Source organism: Phodopus roborovskii, unplaced genomic scaffold (assembly GCF_943737965.1).
Source record: "Phodopus roborovskii unplaced genomic scaffold, PHOROB, whole genome shotgun sequence".
NCBI classification, from domain to species: domain Eukaryota; kingdom Metazoa; phylum Chordata; class Mammalia; order Rodentia; family Cricetidae; genus Phodopus; species Phodopus roborovskii.
This window is the reverse complement of record NW_026126469.1, coordinates 6,875,555-6,891,023: the sequence shown is the minus strand read 5'-3', so window position 1 is coordinate 6,891,023 and position 15,469 is coordinate 6,875,555. Positions and strand designations below refer to the sequence as shown.

General features: G+C 44.3%; 1 protein-coding gene across 1 annotated transcript; it reads right to left on the bottom strand.

Annotated features, from left to right (window-relative positions):
• Positions 1-1,631: 1,631 nt before the first annotated feature.
• Psmd2 (proteasome 26S subunit ubiquitin receptor, non-ATPase 2) lies at positions 1,632-13,061 on the bottom strand. The gene is made up of 21 exons (XM_051191158.1): positions 12,875-13,061; positions 12,433-12,489; positions 12,023-12,187; positions 9,793-9,914; positions 9,426-9,650; positions 8,990-9,148; positions 8,697-8,841; positions 8,464-8,524; positions 7,935-8,081; positions 7,698-7,804; positions 6,864-6,991; positions 6,520-6,607; positions 5,151-5,313; positions 4,934-5,035; positions 4,615-4,760; positions 4,285-4,368; positions 3,056-3,224; positions 2,879-2,973; positions 2,625-2,751; positions 2,106-2,224; positions 1,632-1,969 (listed from the first exon to the last, which is right to left on the bottom strand). Exons 1-21 carry the CDS (start codon positions 13,007-13,009, stop codon positions 1,787-1,789), a joined length of 2,727 nt encoding a protein of 908 aa, XP_051047115.1. The 5' UTR covers positions 13,010-13,061; the 3' UTR covers positions 1,632-1,786.
• Between the last annotated feature and the right edge of the window lie 2,408 nt (positions 13,062-15,469).

Genomic DNA, 15,469 nt, shown 5'->3' with positions numbered 1-15,469 from the left:
TTATAAATGGTCAGCCAATAGCTCAGGCCTATTACTAACCAGCTCTTACAACTTAAATTAACCCATTTCTATTAATAGAACCAGGCTTTACCTTTCCTCCGGCATGTCCTGCTCCCTCTGCAGCTCCTGGCGACCCCTTCTCTCCATCCCTCCTCATCCAGTATCCTCAGTTTGATTGTCCCACCTATGCCCTGCTTTGCTATAGGCTAATCAACTTCTTTAATAACCAATTTGCTATAGGCCAATCAGCTTCTTTAATATTAGAGTAATACATATTCACAGTGTACAGAAGGATTATTCTACAGCAGATGGCTTGGTGGTTAAAAGCACTGGCTGCTCTTCCAGAGGACCTGGGTTTAATTCCCAGCACCTAGATAGCATCTAATAACCATCTGTAATTCTAGTCAAGGGAGATCTGATGTTCTCTGTGGTCACTTCACACACACCTAAGCGTAACACCCCTATACATAAAATAAGAAATCAAGCCACCTTTAATACCAGCACTAGAGAGACAGGTAGATGATCTCTGAGGCCAGCCTGGTCTATATAGTGAGTTCCAGGGCAGGGCTATATAGAGACCCTACCTCAAAAAAACAAAAAAGGTAGGGTTTTGTTTTAAACCAAGGGAGCCCTATGTCTCAAACCCCAGAAACATATTACCATAGTTACTAATGTATGAGATACTTAAGATACCAATCCTGGTCTCTACTTCTCATATGACAGTAAACAAGTTATCAATCTCTAAGGAAAATATAGGTCTATACTCACCTCTAAAATTGCTGCAGTTTCAGAAACACAACAGTTATTCTCCTAACATTTACAGCACTTACTGAGTACCATTTACCATTCAGAGATTAATTCAAGGTAAGTGCAGGATAAACATTATCTGTGATTATATGGTAGGATGATATGCCATTCCCACTGTCAAAAACGCACATCCAGAGGGGACTGGGCCCCGCAGTAGTGGTTATACTTGTACCAGTCACACCCAGAATGAGTGCTGCCTATCAGTAGTGACCCCTTTCCCAGGAAGAGGCTGCTCCTCTTTCCTATGACTCCACTTGCCCAATCGAAGTCAAGTTTTCTACAATAGCCCAGAGATGCTAACATGACCAGATCATTCAAAAGGCAGTCTCCAAAGGTGGATCATAGGAAATAAAAACATCCCTCTAAGCACAAAAAGCAAGATAGGAAATTAGCATTCTTGGGCATCTTTAGCTCAAAGTCAGAAAAAAGATGGGCTTGAAGGAAGGAGTGCACAAAATCCTAATCCTTTGAAGGCTGGCTGTAAGAGTTTACCCAAAAAAGGTACAGATAAATCTTCTAGAAGATTCTTTAAAGCTGGGTGTGGCGATGCATAGTCTGTAATCTTAGCATCCTCAGAGGTGAAGGCAGAAGTATCAAGATTTCAAGGCCAGACTTAGATATTAAAAGACAGCACTTGGATGCAGAGGCAGGAAGTTCCTTTGAGTTTGAGGCACATGTTGTCTACACAGGAAACAAAATAAAAATCCATCGATTCTATCAACTTCTTAGAGACTAATGAACTTAGTTTCTTTTAGGCTTTCTCACATCCTCTCTGCTCTCCAGTCTAAGCCCAGGCTATGACACCCAGTAAACAGACAGTGACCTTGGGGATAAAGGTCTTTATTCAACAAATTTATCTTACTCAGTAACAAAACAACAGGAGGTAACAATTCCCCCAAAGATCTGGAACAGTATCCACCCCTGGCAGGTAGTATGGCCTACTAAAAATCAGCTGCAGACCAGGGTCTCTAGTGGCCACTTAAAGGTCATAGTTGGGGTTCTTCCGGAGTATAACAAAACCTTCCAGAATGGGGGTAACAGGAAGAAACTCCTCAGTGGCCAATTCTGCCCGTTCCCCATGGGCCAACAACACTGGAGTTGTGTGTGTCTGGAACCCCGTGATCGTTTTAGGCTTCCCAGCCTGGCCCACCACATCCACTGCCTGTGGGATGAGAAAATTGAAATAAAGGGTTTCCAGAAGGGAGAAAAGCAGTATCCCCAACCCCCTCACTACCCACACCAATATGCCAACTTCTATGACATACCCTGAGCCCATATTTTTCTACCCAGTTCCTCACCTGACCCACACGGACAGAAACTGGCAATGGTCGCAGCTCCTCATCAAAGGTAACCAGCATCCGGGGCTGCATGGCAGCCACCAGCCCATACAGCACATAGTGTGATTTGCCTAGAATGACTGAGGAAGCACAAAGAACAAAGGGTTGTAGACATCAGGGTAGGCCTGGCCTGAACTTTAGGAATCTATCCCAGCCCTGACCCACTGACCTACTGTGACCGAATTTTGTTCCTTGTACACCCTACCACCAACACAAGACACTTCTACCCTTCTTTGTTTACATCCCTAACCCTGAAAATCACTTTTCCTAGTCAACTAAACTGACCTTTCAAGTAGATTCACCTTGAAATCTTTTAGACAAGATCAAAACTGTGAGAAGCTAAGGTCTCATATGGCCTCCCATAAGTCCAATGAACCTACAAAAACAGCTAACTTGGGATCTTTACCCTGACTGCCAAGGTAGCCCTGTATGGGACACAATGCACATGTGCACCATGCACTGTTTCCAACAGGAACTCACTGTTTCGGACATCCAAAAAGGAAACGAGCACAGTGAGCAACCCAGCCACAGCTACTTGACTCATGAGCTGCCGATCACTGTGGTAGGGGCAGAGGGTCAATGTACCCTTCCCTAAATGTGTAAGGCCCTGCAAAATAAACAGAAATGTAAAGTGAGGAACCACAGCTGAGAAGCCATCTTCCTTCCCAGACCATACTGCATCAACACAAGTACTGCAGTTGCCACACTAGAAAAAGGAGACTCCTATTCTTTACCTGTGCCAAGCGCACCATGAAGAGATTATTGGGGTCCTTGGCATGATATTGAGCTAACTGACGCAACATTGCAGCCAGACGAGCATTATTGGTACCTAGAGATAGGAAATATTACAAAATCTTACAAAAAGAACCTTGAATCTTCTAGTGTGTTCAAGATCTTTTCCCAGTACTTACCACTGCCCACCATGCCCATGGCAAAAATGGAGTTATAGGAAACTTCTGGATCAGCATCATGAGAGAATTTGCTTAAAGTGTCCAGGATGTTGAGTCGTGGATTTGAAACAGAGATTAGTGCCAGTGCTAAGGGTACAGCCCGCCGGAGGGTTGGCTCCCCATACCTCAGCTAGCAATAAAAGAAACAAAGTAACAACATGGGAAAAGAGGGGAAAACAAATTCAGGGCTGAGAGTTCCTTGGGTAAACTGCCTGCCTGAGAACTTAAGCTTACCTAGAACCAATATAAAAAAACAGAATAGCAGTGCATAGATATCTGCAGTTCCCATATTCCTATTAGGAAAAGAGGAGTGCACAGAGTATGTCTGGAAGCTCTTGAACCAGCTAGCCTGGTGTACTCAGGGTAGAAATCTGACTGTGATGGTTTGAATAGAAATGACCCCCACAGGTTCATATATTTGAGTGCTTGGTCATTAGGGAGTGATACTACTTGACAGATTAGGAACTGTGGCCTTGTTGGCGGAAATGTGTCACTGGGGGTGGGCTTTGTAGTTTCAAAAGCTGAACCAGGCCCAATGTCTTTCTGCCTGCTGCCCATGGACCCAGATGTAGAACTCTCAGCTACTCGTAAGTGGTTCTCAATCTTTGGGTTGCAATTCCTTTGGGATTGAATGGCCCTTTCACAGGGTCACCTAAGACCATCAGAAAACAGATTTTACATTACAATTTATAACAATAGCAAAATATTTTTTTTATAGAGGGGGGTCACAATAACATGAGGAACTATATAAAGGAGTTGCAGCATTAGGAATGTTGAGAATGACTGCTCTAGCACTGTGTCTGCATGCCATCATGCTGATAATAGATTAAACCTATCAACTGTAAGCAAGACCCACTTTAATGCGTTCCTTTATAAAAGTTGCCATGGTCATGGTGTCTCTTCACAGCAATAGAACACTAAGACAAAGATCCTATCTCAGACGAAGTCTAGGCACCTTTTGGCATATACATGACTACAAGTGGCATATCAAGTTCAACTATAGGATTAGGCTAATGGGTCAAAAGGGACTAGCTTCTCCACCAAGCAACTCTGAGCCATCAAAATTAGAATTAGCCAGGGTTAAGGTATAGCATGGTGGTGAATCACATCCATGTATGTTTAAGGCCCTGGGTTTAAAATTCTCTATTTCCTCTCTCCCCTGCCCCCCAAGTCTATTCTGTGCTACTCACCAAGTGACCAAAGGTTCGCAGTGCCATCTCTGCACCGATCTCTTCACCCATGGCAATAAGCGCAATCCCCAGAACAGCTACTCCCTGCAATTCCAGAGGCACAAGAACCCAGTAAGTTCCAGGAACAAAAACCAAGTCACCCAACTTGACTCACAGCTCATCTATGAAGAGTTATCCTATAGGGGACACCTTGCCCTTCACAGACAAAGCTCAGTCCTGTTATTCTGACACATGACAGTATCTGAGGGAGGAAGTGGAGGCCAAAACACAGCTAACTGAGCTCTACCACTATCTATGCTTATCTTTTCTCAGTGTCTGCTGGCTCCACACCTGATGGGCTCCCATGTCGGCAGGGGCTTCCTTCTTGTCCTTGTCCTTCTTTTCCTTCTTGTCCTTGTCCTCCTCCTTGTCCTTGGAGTCAAAGTGCTCACTACAGATGTGGAGGAGCTGCTGCACCTTCAGCACATTCCCAGAGCCTTCAGTGGGGCAGTGAGTGCAGAGATAAAAATGAGAAGTCAGCAAGAAAAAGCACACCCTGCAAATACAGGAAGCCTTGAACATCTGGAGAGCAGGAAGAAAGACAAACGAGCACCAACCTGAGAAGAAAAGGGCAAGAGAAGTGGAGCTGCTGGGAGACTAAGGCACAGACCTGCATAGGCACACACATCCACCAGAGTGTTGGCAAAACTTCGGAACGGCTCCGACACAACCTCCAGTGCAGCCAGGATCGCCTCAATAGCTTCACCCTTCCCTATAGGATTCAAGGGTCCAAGGACAATGGCTTGTATCCAGCTCAGTGTGACGCACAAACCCTCTAATTGTGATCAATTACTGTCAGCCCTTTGATAAAATAAATATCCTCTCACCCAGGTGATTGAGGCCCAAGCCAAGAGGAAGCCAACGAGCATAGGTATCCTTGAGCTCAGTCTCCGATTTCTCCATGATGGTTTGAAGGATGGTGGAAGTGACATCTCCATTGCAGGATCCTACTGCTATCATTCCACAAGCTAGAGCTGTCACACCTGCTACCTAGAAATAAGAAAATTCCTTTCCTTTTCTTTATTTGAGACAAGGTCTCACTATGTAGACTAGGATAGCCTAGAAACCCAGAGATCTTCCTGTCTTTCCTAGCATATGCCAGATTCAAGATGTGTACCACCATACCCAACCACAGTAAGCTATTAAAATGCTTGTTTATGTGCCTTTATTCAAAACCCAATTCTACTGATCCACTCACTGTGAGTCATTCTCTCTAACCACACAGGGTTAATTGATTTCTGTAAAATCAGTGAATACTTAATATGTCAGACAACTGTGCCAATCCATTTGTATATTCTTATCTTAATACATTTACTCATTTAGCATTTGCATACACACTACACATGTGAGGTCAGGACAATTTTCAAGTCAGTTATCTCCTTCCAATCATCAGGCTTGACTGCAAACCCAACAGCCCTAGTTTTGCATACCCCTAAACACAGTCCTTACAACTCCACAAAACAGATGATAGGAAAGAATGAAGCTTAAGGAGATTAAGTTAACTGTCCAATATTGTGTGCTTGTAAGCACAAATAGCAAGATTTGAACTTGGATCTTTTTACTCTAAAATCTCTGCTTTTGAGAATGACTCTGCATGAGCAAGAGTAACTAGGATTAGCTAACCACCAGAAGTGAGAATCACTGCTGTGGTTTACATGTAGAATGTTTCCCAAACCTCATGCAAGAAGGCCTGGACCTCTTTTACACATGTAAGGTGGTGGCACTCTTGGGAATCTTAGGCAGTTGTGGAAACTAAGGGGCGGCCCTCATTGGGAAACCTTTGAAATCATTAGGGACAGTGAGGGGAAAAAAGTTTAAGGGGAGGGAGGGGATTCTGGCCCCTTCCTCTCTGTTTCCTTGCTTGTTGCTAAAGTAAACAGTTTTGTTCCACCATGTGTTTCCACCATGATGTGTTGCTGTGTTCTAGGGACAGAAAACTGGCCAGCACAGGCAACAACCCTTAATTACCTTCACCGAGATTCTCCTCCTTACACTTTTGAGGAGCATGGGGGGTAAGAATAACAAGGTACTTGATACACAATTTTATTCTGTAGTTCAGGCTGGCCTGGAAGGTATTGGAATTTTCCTGCCTCAATGCACCAAGCACCAAGGTAGCCATTACACACAGTTTGAAGCTGAAATTCTAAGTGATTTTTAGTGAGGTATCCCCTACCTTTTCACTAGAGAAAGACTCACCTCCATGCTAGACTTGGAATCACCCATCACAGGTAGTAGCAGTGTTAGGACATCTTCCCGATTGGAGCCAGCATAGGCCAAGCCTAGCCTACAAAGTCAGGAGATAAAGTCCCCAACATATACTCAGGAGGGACACAGCAAAAAAAAAAAAAAAAAAAAAAAAAAAAAGAACAAAAATAGAACCGATCACCAGCACATTCACCAAGAGCCAGATACTTAATTGCAAAGGGCAGTCTTGGGCAATGACTTTACTAGATTTATAAGCTGAGCACTAACAAAGGAGAAGCAGTCTCAGACACCTAAAAATTTCAAAATAATAAGGAAACAGCCACAGGAAACCTTACCCAAAGATGGAACCAAGTCTCATGGTATTGCTGTTATGAAGAACATAATCTGAAAGCAGTGCCAGGGCAGGGTCACACTCATTCCGAACCCCAGAGTTCACGATCCCACAGGCAAGGAGAGCTCCTGACTGCAAAGAGCAAGCAGACTCTTAGACTATCTCCCCTCTTAACTACAAAGTGTGCAGCAGGACCTCCCTGTGGCACCTGCCTTATCTGGAGTGAAAAACTGAGCATGCCTCATTTGATGGTTTGAACTGAGAATGGTCCTCATAGATGCATATATTTGAATGCTTGGTCCCTAGTTGGTTGAATTGTTCTGGGTAGGATTAGGAGGTGTGGCCTTATTGGAGGAGTGTCACTGGAGGTGGGCTTTGAGGTTTCAAAAGCCCAGGACAGGCCCAGTGCCTCTCTCTGCCTCCCATGTGCTCCAGTACCATTCCTGCCTGCTGCTGCCATGTTCTCCACAATGAAGGTCATGGGCTAACCTTCTGAAACTTAAGTGAGGCCCCAACTAAATACTTACTTTCTTTTCCTTTTTGTATTTAGAAACGTGGTTTCTCTGTGTAGCCCTGGCTGTCCTGGAACCTGCTCTGTAGACCAGGCTGGCCTCAAACTCAGATCTGCCTGTCTCTGCCTCCCAAGTGCTGGGATTAAAGGTATGCACCACCACTGTCCAACTAAAATACTTTATAAGTTGCCTTGGTCTTGGAGTCTTTTCACAGCGATAGAAAGTAACTAAGCTACCTCATTAAAAAAAAAAAAAAAAAAAAAAAAAAAAGGCACTAGAACATGAGAAGAAAAAGTCTGCAGTGAATAAGCTTTGTCCAGACTAACCTTGATATAATCCTCAGAGGAGTACAGGTACTTGTCAATCTGGGTGAGGCCACCATCCACATCCCACAGCAGAATCATGCCAAGGGACGCAGCAGCACTTAACATCCCTATGACAAAGAAGACTATCAGCTTTAGAAAGGCCTACCCAAAGGAACTTATAAAGGATTCCCCTGGAAACTATACTGTGGACACTTCTTAGGTAACACCTGACTATAAAATAAAAAGAGAAAATTATACCATGGTCCTTGTTCTTATACAGCCATTTGTTGCCATCATCAGTCAGCAGTTTATCTTGACCAAAGGCTGCATTCACAAAACCATTCACAAAAGAGGAGGCCAGGTTCATCCGGGCAGAGTCCACCTGAGAGCCACTGCCACCAAACCCTGCACAAGAGGACATAGAAGAGGCAGTTCAGCGTAGGATCTGAAAGAACACAGCCTGGTAGGCAGTCCCTGATTTTATTTTTGTTTAGTTTTCCAGGAGAGGGTTTCTCTGTGTAACCCTGAGTATCCTAGAACTTCTATAGACCAAACTGGACTTGAACTCAAGAGATCTGTCTGCCTCTGCCTCTAGCAAGTGATGGAATGAAAGGTGTGCACCACCACCACCCAGCTTGAGTCTCTGATTTTAAGTTAATCCCATAGTCTAAATCTCCACAGTGACCTCGACATAAAGCCCATGGAAATATGAAGTTCTTTTTAAGTGGGTTAGCCAAGCCATTATTCCCAATGCATTAGTCCCTGCAATCCCCACACAGTTACTCACTGTTATTCTCTAGGTGGGTTTTGTAGATGTCATCAGGCACCTTGGGCTCCATGATGTCCAGCTAAAGAGAAGTCAGAGGGTCACAACTTCCTCCCCAATATTCCCCTAGCTGTCCCTTCTGCTATCCAACCGAACAGCAACTTTAACCAGTAGTCTAGTGAAAGGTATTAGGGAGGTAGAATGACAGGTAGAATTTCAACAAAAAGCTTTGGGGCAAGAGCATAGAATCTCACCTCCCGAGCTAAGGCCAAGAAATTGCTGTTGAGTTGTACATTGGACATGATTTCTGTGAGGTCTTCATACTCTTCTACATCTTCACTCAGCTCCAGGAAGACTCCATGGCGACCCAGCATGAATGCCATCTGCTTCTGTACCACCCTGTGAGGAAAGCCATCACACCTGCTCATTCTCACCCACTATGGGACAGAAAAGTGTCCTGTGTTCCCACCAGAAACTGTCAATTTCCTGGTTTTCACACAAATGCTCATGCACACTTATCTCTTCCTTTATCAACTTCTCTACATACACATCCTTGCAGGAGGTGAAAATGTCTTCTACCAGTTCCATGTCATTGAGCATCAATGCCAATCTCAGAGCTTCAGGGAAACGGCTGAATTTCCGGAACACACCCAAGGCACAGCGCAATAGGGCAGAGTTCTCAGGTTCTGGTACATAATTCACACAACTAAAGGCAAAAGAGGTAAAAATTCAGAAAGTGCATTCCATTTATTTAATTCCTTTACTCAAATATATACTAAATGTCTACTATATATGAGGCATGTTCCAAGGTACTATGTTCCAAGATAAATAAGGAGATACAAAGTTTCTGTCCTCAAGAAATTCATGGCACCAATAAGTGACTACAGCCTAAGGTGACTCTAAGATCCTCTGGGAGAAGAGGCATAATGAGATCAGTGCTGAAGAAGGCAGGCCTGCTACCTTCCTCTGCCATGCTCACTTACCTGGTGAGATAGAGGCAGACCTTTGAGTATGCATTCTCATCTATGTCCTTTTCCAGCATATCTACCTGCTCAATCTCCATGAGCAGGTCACAAGCCTCATGCTCTGCATTATGAGCCATATTGTAGGGGACAATTTCCTTCACCAAGGTGAGCAATGGCTCCCGCTGTGCTTTCTCTGCATCATCCAGCTCCTGCCACTCCTTAGCCACTTCTCCTGCCAGATGTCTATGGACAAACACAATCATTTGGGAAGCAGGTCCCTGAGAGTCAAGGAATTCAGTGTCTGGGGAAGTCAATACATTGATATTTTCTCTAACTTGAATTATACCTACAAGTCCCTTCACATTCCCAAGAAGAACTATCTTACCTGACATACTCATGACCCCATGATGCCAATTCCTCCTGGGAGCCCACTAGCCGATACTTCAGGCATTCACGCTCACCACTCATAGTCATGGCCAAAACAGATATGATGTCAGCAGCAAAACACTATAAAGAAACCAATCTTTTAAGACCAAACCAAACAGTTCTAGGAAACAGTTTGTGACAATACAGATGTAAGATCACTGTCCCCAAAATTCACCAATAACATCCACTATATACTAGTTTCTATACTGAAAATTTCCATGTGATCTAAGCTAAGCCTCAAAGAAAACCTAAAGTTGGTATTGCTAGCTCCCTCTGAAGCCAACCTAACTGAAGGGCAACAAGCAATGTAGATTGGAAAAAAGATTAAGGCTCCTGAGCATGAATCTTTGGAGACAGTGGTTCTCATTACATCTCTTAGTTTGGCCTCAAGAAACACTGAATGGCTGGGATTATGCATCATAACCAGCATAAATTTTAATTGTAATAGTAAACTATTAAAAGGTTTTAATAATGGGGCTGGAGAGATGGCTCAGAGGTTAAGAGCACTCACTGGCTGTCCTTCCAGAGGTCCTGAGTTCAATTCCCAGCAACCACATAGTGGCTCACAACCATATGTAATAAGATCTGGTGTCCTCTTCTGTTGTGCATGTATACATGGAGGCAGGACACTGTATACATAATAAATAAGTGTTTAAAAAAAAGGTTTTAATAAGCTGGGCAGTGGTGGTGAGCACTTTTCATCCCAGCACTCAGAAGGCAGAGGCAGGCAGGTCTCTTGAGTTTGAGGCCAGCCTATAAAGCCAGTTCTAGGACAAGGAAACCCTGTCTCAGAAAAACAAACAAACAAAAAAAGACCCACAATCTATGTCTGAAGAACTGGCTCAACAGTGAATAAAACATGCTGCTCTTGCTGAGAAACTGAGCTCAGTTCCCAGCTCCCATGCAAGGATTCAAATCTTACTCATCCAGTTCCAGGGGTCAGTTCCCCGCTTCTGGTCTGCATAGACACTATGTGCAGGTAGTGGGCATACATCATACAGGCAGGCAAAACACCCACCCACATAAAGTAAAAACAAACCTTTAATAAAAAATTCTACCAGGTGGTTGTGACATATAACTTTAATCCCAGCACTCAGAGGCAGAGGCAGGCGGATCTCTGAGTATGAGGTCAGCCTGATCTACAGAGTGAGTTCCAGATAGTCAGGGCTAAGTAGAGAAACCCTGTCTTAAAAAGGAAATAAATAAATCCATGATCTATTTCAATCAAGTAGCTGCTTTATGATAGGTGTAGGGAGGTCAAGGACAAAAGCAAGCCAATTAGGAGACTACTCAATAATCCACTGGAAATAAAGACTTCTGGGGCTAGAGAGATGCTCAGAGGTTAAGAGCACTGGTTGTCTTTCATAGAACTATGGTTCAGTATTCCCAGCGTACACATGGCAGCTCAACAATGCTTGTAATTCAGGGATCTGAGGCCCTCTTTTGGATTCTGCAGGCACTAAATGCACATACTGCATAAACATAAATGCAGGCAAAATACCATCACACATAAAATAAATAATAATTCAAAGAAAAAAGAAAGCCAGGCATACTGGCTTATGCCTCTAATCCCAGCACTCCAGAGCCTGAGGCCAGAGGAATGCCACAAATTCAAGCCCAATCTAGGCCACATACTGAGTGAGTTTGAGGTCAGACTGAGCCACAAGAAATAAGTAAGTTAGAGTGGCTGGAGATGGCTCAACAGTTAAGAGTACTTCCTGCATGATCATGAGGATCAGAGTTCAAATCCCAGTACTGATGCAACACGCCACAAACACCTCTAATCACCAAGGGTCTCCATGCACACATACACACAAAATAACATATAAACAAAATAAAATTTTAAAAGTTAGAAACATATCATGCTAAGAAAACCTCAAGGTCTTCTGGGGAGCGGAGGAGCATTTAGGGGTTATTCTGATTGTCATGAACTTTTGGTGCTAGGTTGGGTCTACCAGGCTTTCAGTGACTTACCATGGGTCCTATTGTCTAGTTAAAAAGGGACTCTTCAACCAGATAGAGGTGCTCGGGAGGCAGTTAGGCGGATCTCTGTGAGTTTGAGGCCAGCCTGGTCTACAGAGTGAGTTCCAGGACAGCCAAGGCCACTCAAGTAAACCCGATCTCAAAAAAAATAAAATAAAATAAAGGAATTCTTCAACTGCACAGACACCCACCATATTCTGAATTACCTTATTCTCTCCAGGGGCCATGTTATCATAGATTTCCTTCAGTTTGCCATAGTGCGGACGCAGAAATTTGAGAGGCTTGGGTACAGAAGTCATGGAAGTTGTAGAAGAACGAATCTGTCTTCTCAGTTCCTCCAGGGCTGGTCGGTATAGGGATGTATCCTTCTCCTGATGAGGGCATGTCGGGGTTCAGACCAAAAGGAGTCACATTACTCCACATCACAACCATAAAGACATAACTGGCTCCTATTCCATGATTCCTAACTCCTGTAAATTGCTTGACACAAAAGACACCATTCAAATATCCTTTGTAACTCTTTCCCCTCGCGTTATCATATCTAACATGTGATATTCAGTCGTTGCTCAAAATGATACAGAGCAAACTCCCCACTCAAGTTAACATCTTGACTCACCCCGAGTCGCTCCACAAGCATCTCCAGTTCATCCTGCAGTTGTTTGTCCTCCTCAGACTGCAAGGTTGGAGGAAGAAGCCCATTAACCCTAATCACATTCTCCTCCCATTCACCCCGGGACAGGTGGAGTGTGTGAATGCACCTCCAGGAGGGCCCAGATGGACAAGAGATGGGAGTGAGTAGGGAGGAACCTTGCTGGAAAGGCAGTCAGTCTAGCCAGGCAGACTCTGGAAGCCGGTCTAGAAAATAATGGCAAAGACCCAGGAAGTGGTGGTGATGCCCGCAGGGGGTGGCAGTGCGCAATGAGATAGGCATAGAAGCAAGGTCTCCCTATCCTGTGTCTCCCGGGTGCGGTGGGCCGTAGGGAGTCGGGCCGAGGCCTTCAAGCCAGCAGTGACTCAGCCCAAGGCCTCCTCCCCGGGCTCCCGAAGCTGCGCCTCACCAGCTCCTGTTCTTTGTCTTTGTCCCCGGCATCCCGCCGCTCCTTGCCGCTCGACTTCTCGTCCGCGCCAGCGGGGGCCGTCGCTGAGGGTTGTTGGGACTGCACCGGCGTCTTGTCTCGTCCACCCTCCTCCATCTCGGCCACCACTGCCGGTCCGCTGCGCGCGCACCTGCTCACACCGCCCCTTTTCCCAGACGACCTCGCGCGTCATCTTCCAGAACGGAAGCGCCCTGCGGATTCCGGGCCCCGCCTCCTGAGGCAGGCCGGGAATTACAGTTCCGGCCTCCAGCGCGGGTGACTAGTGGAGGCATTTCGGTGTCTCTGGGCTGTTAAGAGTGCTCAGTGGCGATGCCTAGCTCTCCTCTCAAGATCTAACAGCAATATAATTATGTCTAGCCTCACACCACTGTGGAATAGTAACCGCAAAACATTCCCCCAGTGAGAGTGAGTGATACTACTTGAAGCTTACTTACTGATTTGTACAGGCTAGCCTCAGATTCGCTATACAGCAGAGAATGACTTAAGGCCTCATGGTCCGGCCTCTGCCTAGGGAGTACTGCGATTACAGGCATGCGCCACCACCCCTGCCACTGCTCATCTTTAAAGCCTATCACTTTTGCACTCAGTGCTGGATTCTAGGCATAACCATCCATTACCACTGCAAGGACTTCTCCAACCTTTCGACAGAAATTGGACAGCCCGTAGCTGTTCTGCCTGTTCTGTCTTTAGGATGTCCATATGTTTCCATGCTTGCTTTAGTTCTCTGTAACGAATTTCTACCAATTTCTGTTTGTATGGCTCCTATCACAGAGCTCGGAATACATACATACATAGATACATGCATGCATGCACTCACTCTCTCGCATACCTGTCAGTATGTTGGAGATAAATTGGATGTTGTGCTATGAAACAGTTTGTCTAACAGCTGATGAGTCCAGATGAAGAATATATGAAAAGTTACTGGAATATAGTACAACTTTTTTGTAGGTATAAATTGTTTTGAAATAAAAACTTGAAAAGATGGAAGAACTCAAACTTTAGAAATTTATGATACTGAAACCAAATTCTGCCAATTACCAGCTGTGCTGTTTGATTAAACTTCCTAAAATCAGCCTGTTTTCACCTATGTGAAATGCAAAAAAGGGTTACTTATAAGAATGAAACAAGCCCGGCTGGAGAGATGCTCAGAGTTAACAGCACTGGCTGCTCTTCAGAGGTCCTGATTTCAATTCCCAGCAACCACATGGTGGCTCACAACCATCTATAACGAGATCTGGTGCCCTCTTCTGGTGTGCAGATATATATGGAGACAGAATGTTGTATACATAATAAAATCTTAAAAAAGAAAAAGAATGAAACGAGTCAATACATAAAGGTCTCTAAGGCAGACCTAATCACAACATTTGGGATTAAATTAGGAGGCAAAGGCAGATGTATCTGTGTTCAAGGCTAGCCTGGTCTACATAGTGAGTCCTAAACCAGCCAGGAACTACCTGTATCCCTAGTATACAGCTAATGCCTGGTTTGAGGCAGGCCTTAGCAAATACTTAACAGATGACTGAGTGGCTTTGCATTGGTCTTTAGGTCATATTTGTATATAATAAGAATTTGTGATTTCCCTCTGGAGCCCAGAACAATGAGTTGGAAAACTCTCAGGGTCCCCCATTGATGAGCCACAGGAGGCCCTTTGAAATTGTGCTTATTTGTATGAAGTACTCTCTCCTAGCCTGATATGTCTGGAGGTTTTTTTTTTTAATTTTTTTAAAATGTATATAGTGTTCTGTCTACATGTATCCCTACATATGGATTTAAACTCAGAACTTCTTTTTTTTTTAATATTTATTTATCATGTATACTGCCTGAGGGCACCGATATGATTACAGATGTGGTTGCTGGGGTTTGAACTCTGCACCTCTGGAAGAGCAGCCAGTGCTCTTAAACCTCTGAGTCATCTCTCCAGCCCTAAACTCAGAACTTCTGAAAGATCAGCTAGTGTTCTTAATCTCTGAGCCATCTCTCCAGTCCCATGTCTAGAGTTTTATCAGGGTAAAATCATATTTCTTGGCAGGCTTCCTTATTGTGGTTGAGGATGAGTTACCCAATGAGATAGCAGAGATGGGCCAGTATTGTTCATTTTCTCTTCTGCCTCAACACAACACAGTATATAACTGAAAAAAAAAAAAAAACATTCATTAACTGCACAAGGCTATTAAGGGTGAAGATCACATCTTCACCTTGAGGTTCACCTTGCTTTACCTCTGGAACCAGGTCCCGGCAGAGTGCCCCACAAAGAGATATTCTATGCTTTAACTTTGGTTCACTGTGTGTAACTTTTCTGTAGCTACCTGGTTGTACAGGTATGTAGCCTGGGAGGCCTGTGTTTCATGGAAATATACCTGGTGTTGGTGATGGTCCCACTCAGCCTGATGAATCTGGCTGGAAGACAGATGTCTATATTTGACTTACAAGATTAACTGCCAGTGATTAAGAATACCTGAGTCCCAAACGCATCTTTAGTACAGTCTGTCTGGCCTGATATTGGGAGTTCTGAAATCTTTTCCCATTTTCCCCACCTTTATCATGAAACAGAGACAG

Coding starts and splice junctions, on each gene's coding strand:
- Psmd2 (XM_051191158.1), bottom strand. CDS start 13,009: ATGGAGGAGGGTGGACGAGACAAGACGCCGGTGCAGTCCCAACAACCC. Junction 9,915..12,022: donor TGGCCCCTGGAGAGAATAAG/GTAATTCAGAAT, acceptor GTTTCTTTATAG/TGTTTTGCTGCTGACATCAT. Junction 8,525..8,696: donor TCTTGGCCTTAGCTCGGGAG/GTGAGATTCTAT, acceptor ACTTCTCTTTAG/CTGGACATCATGGAGCCCAA.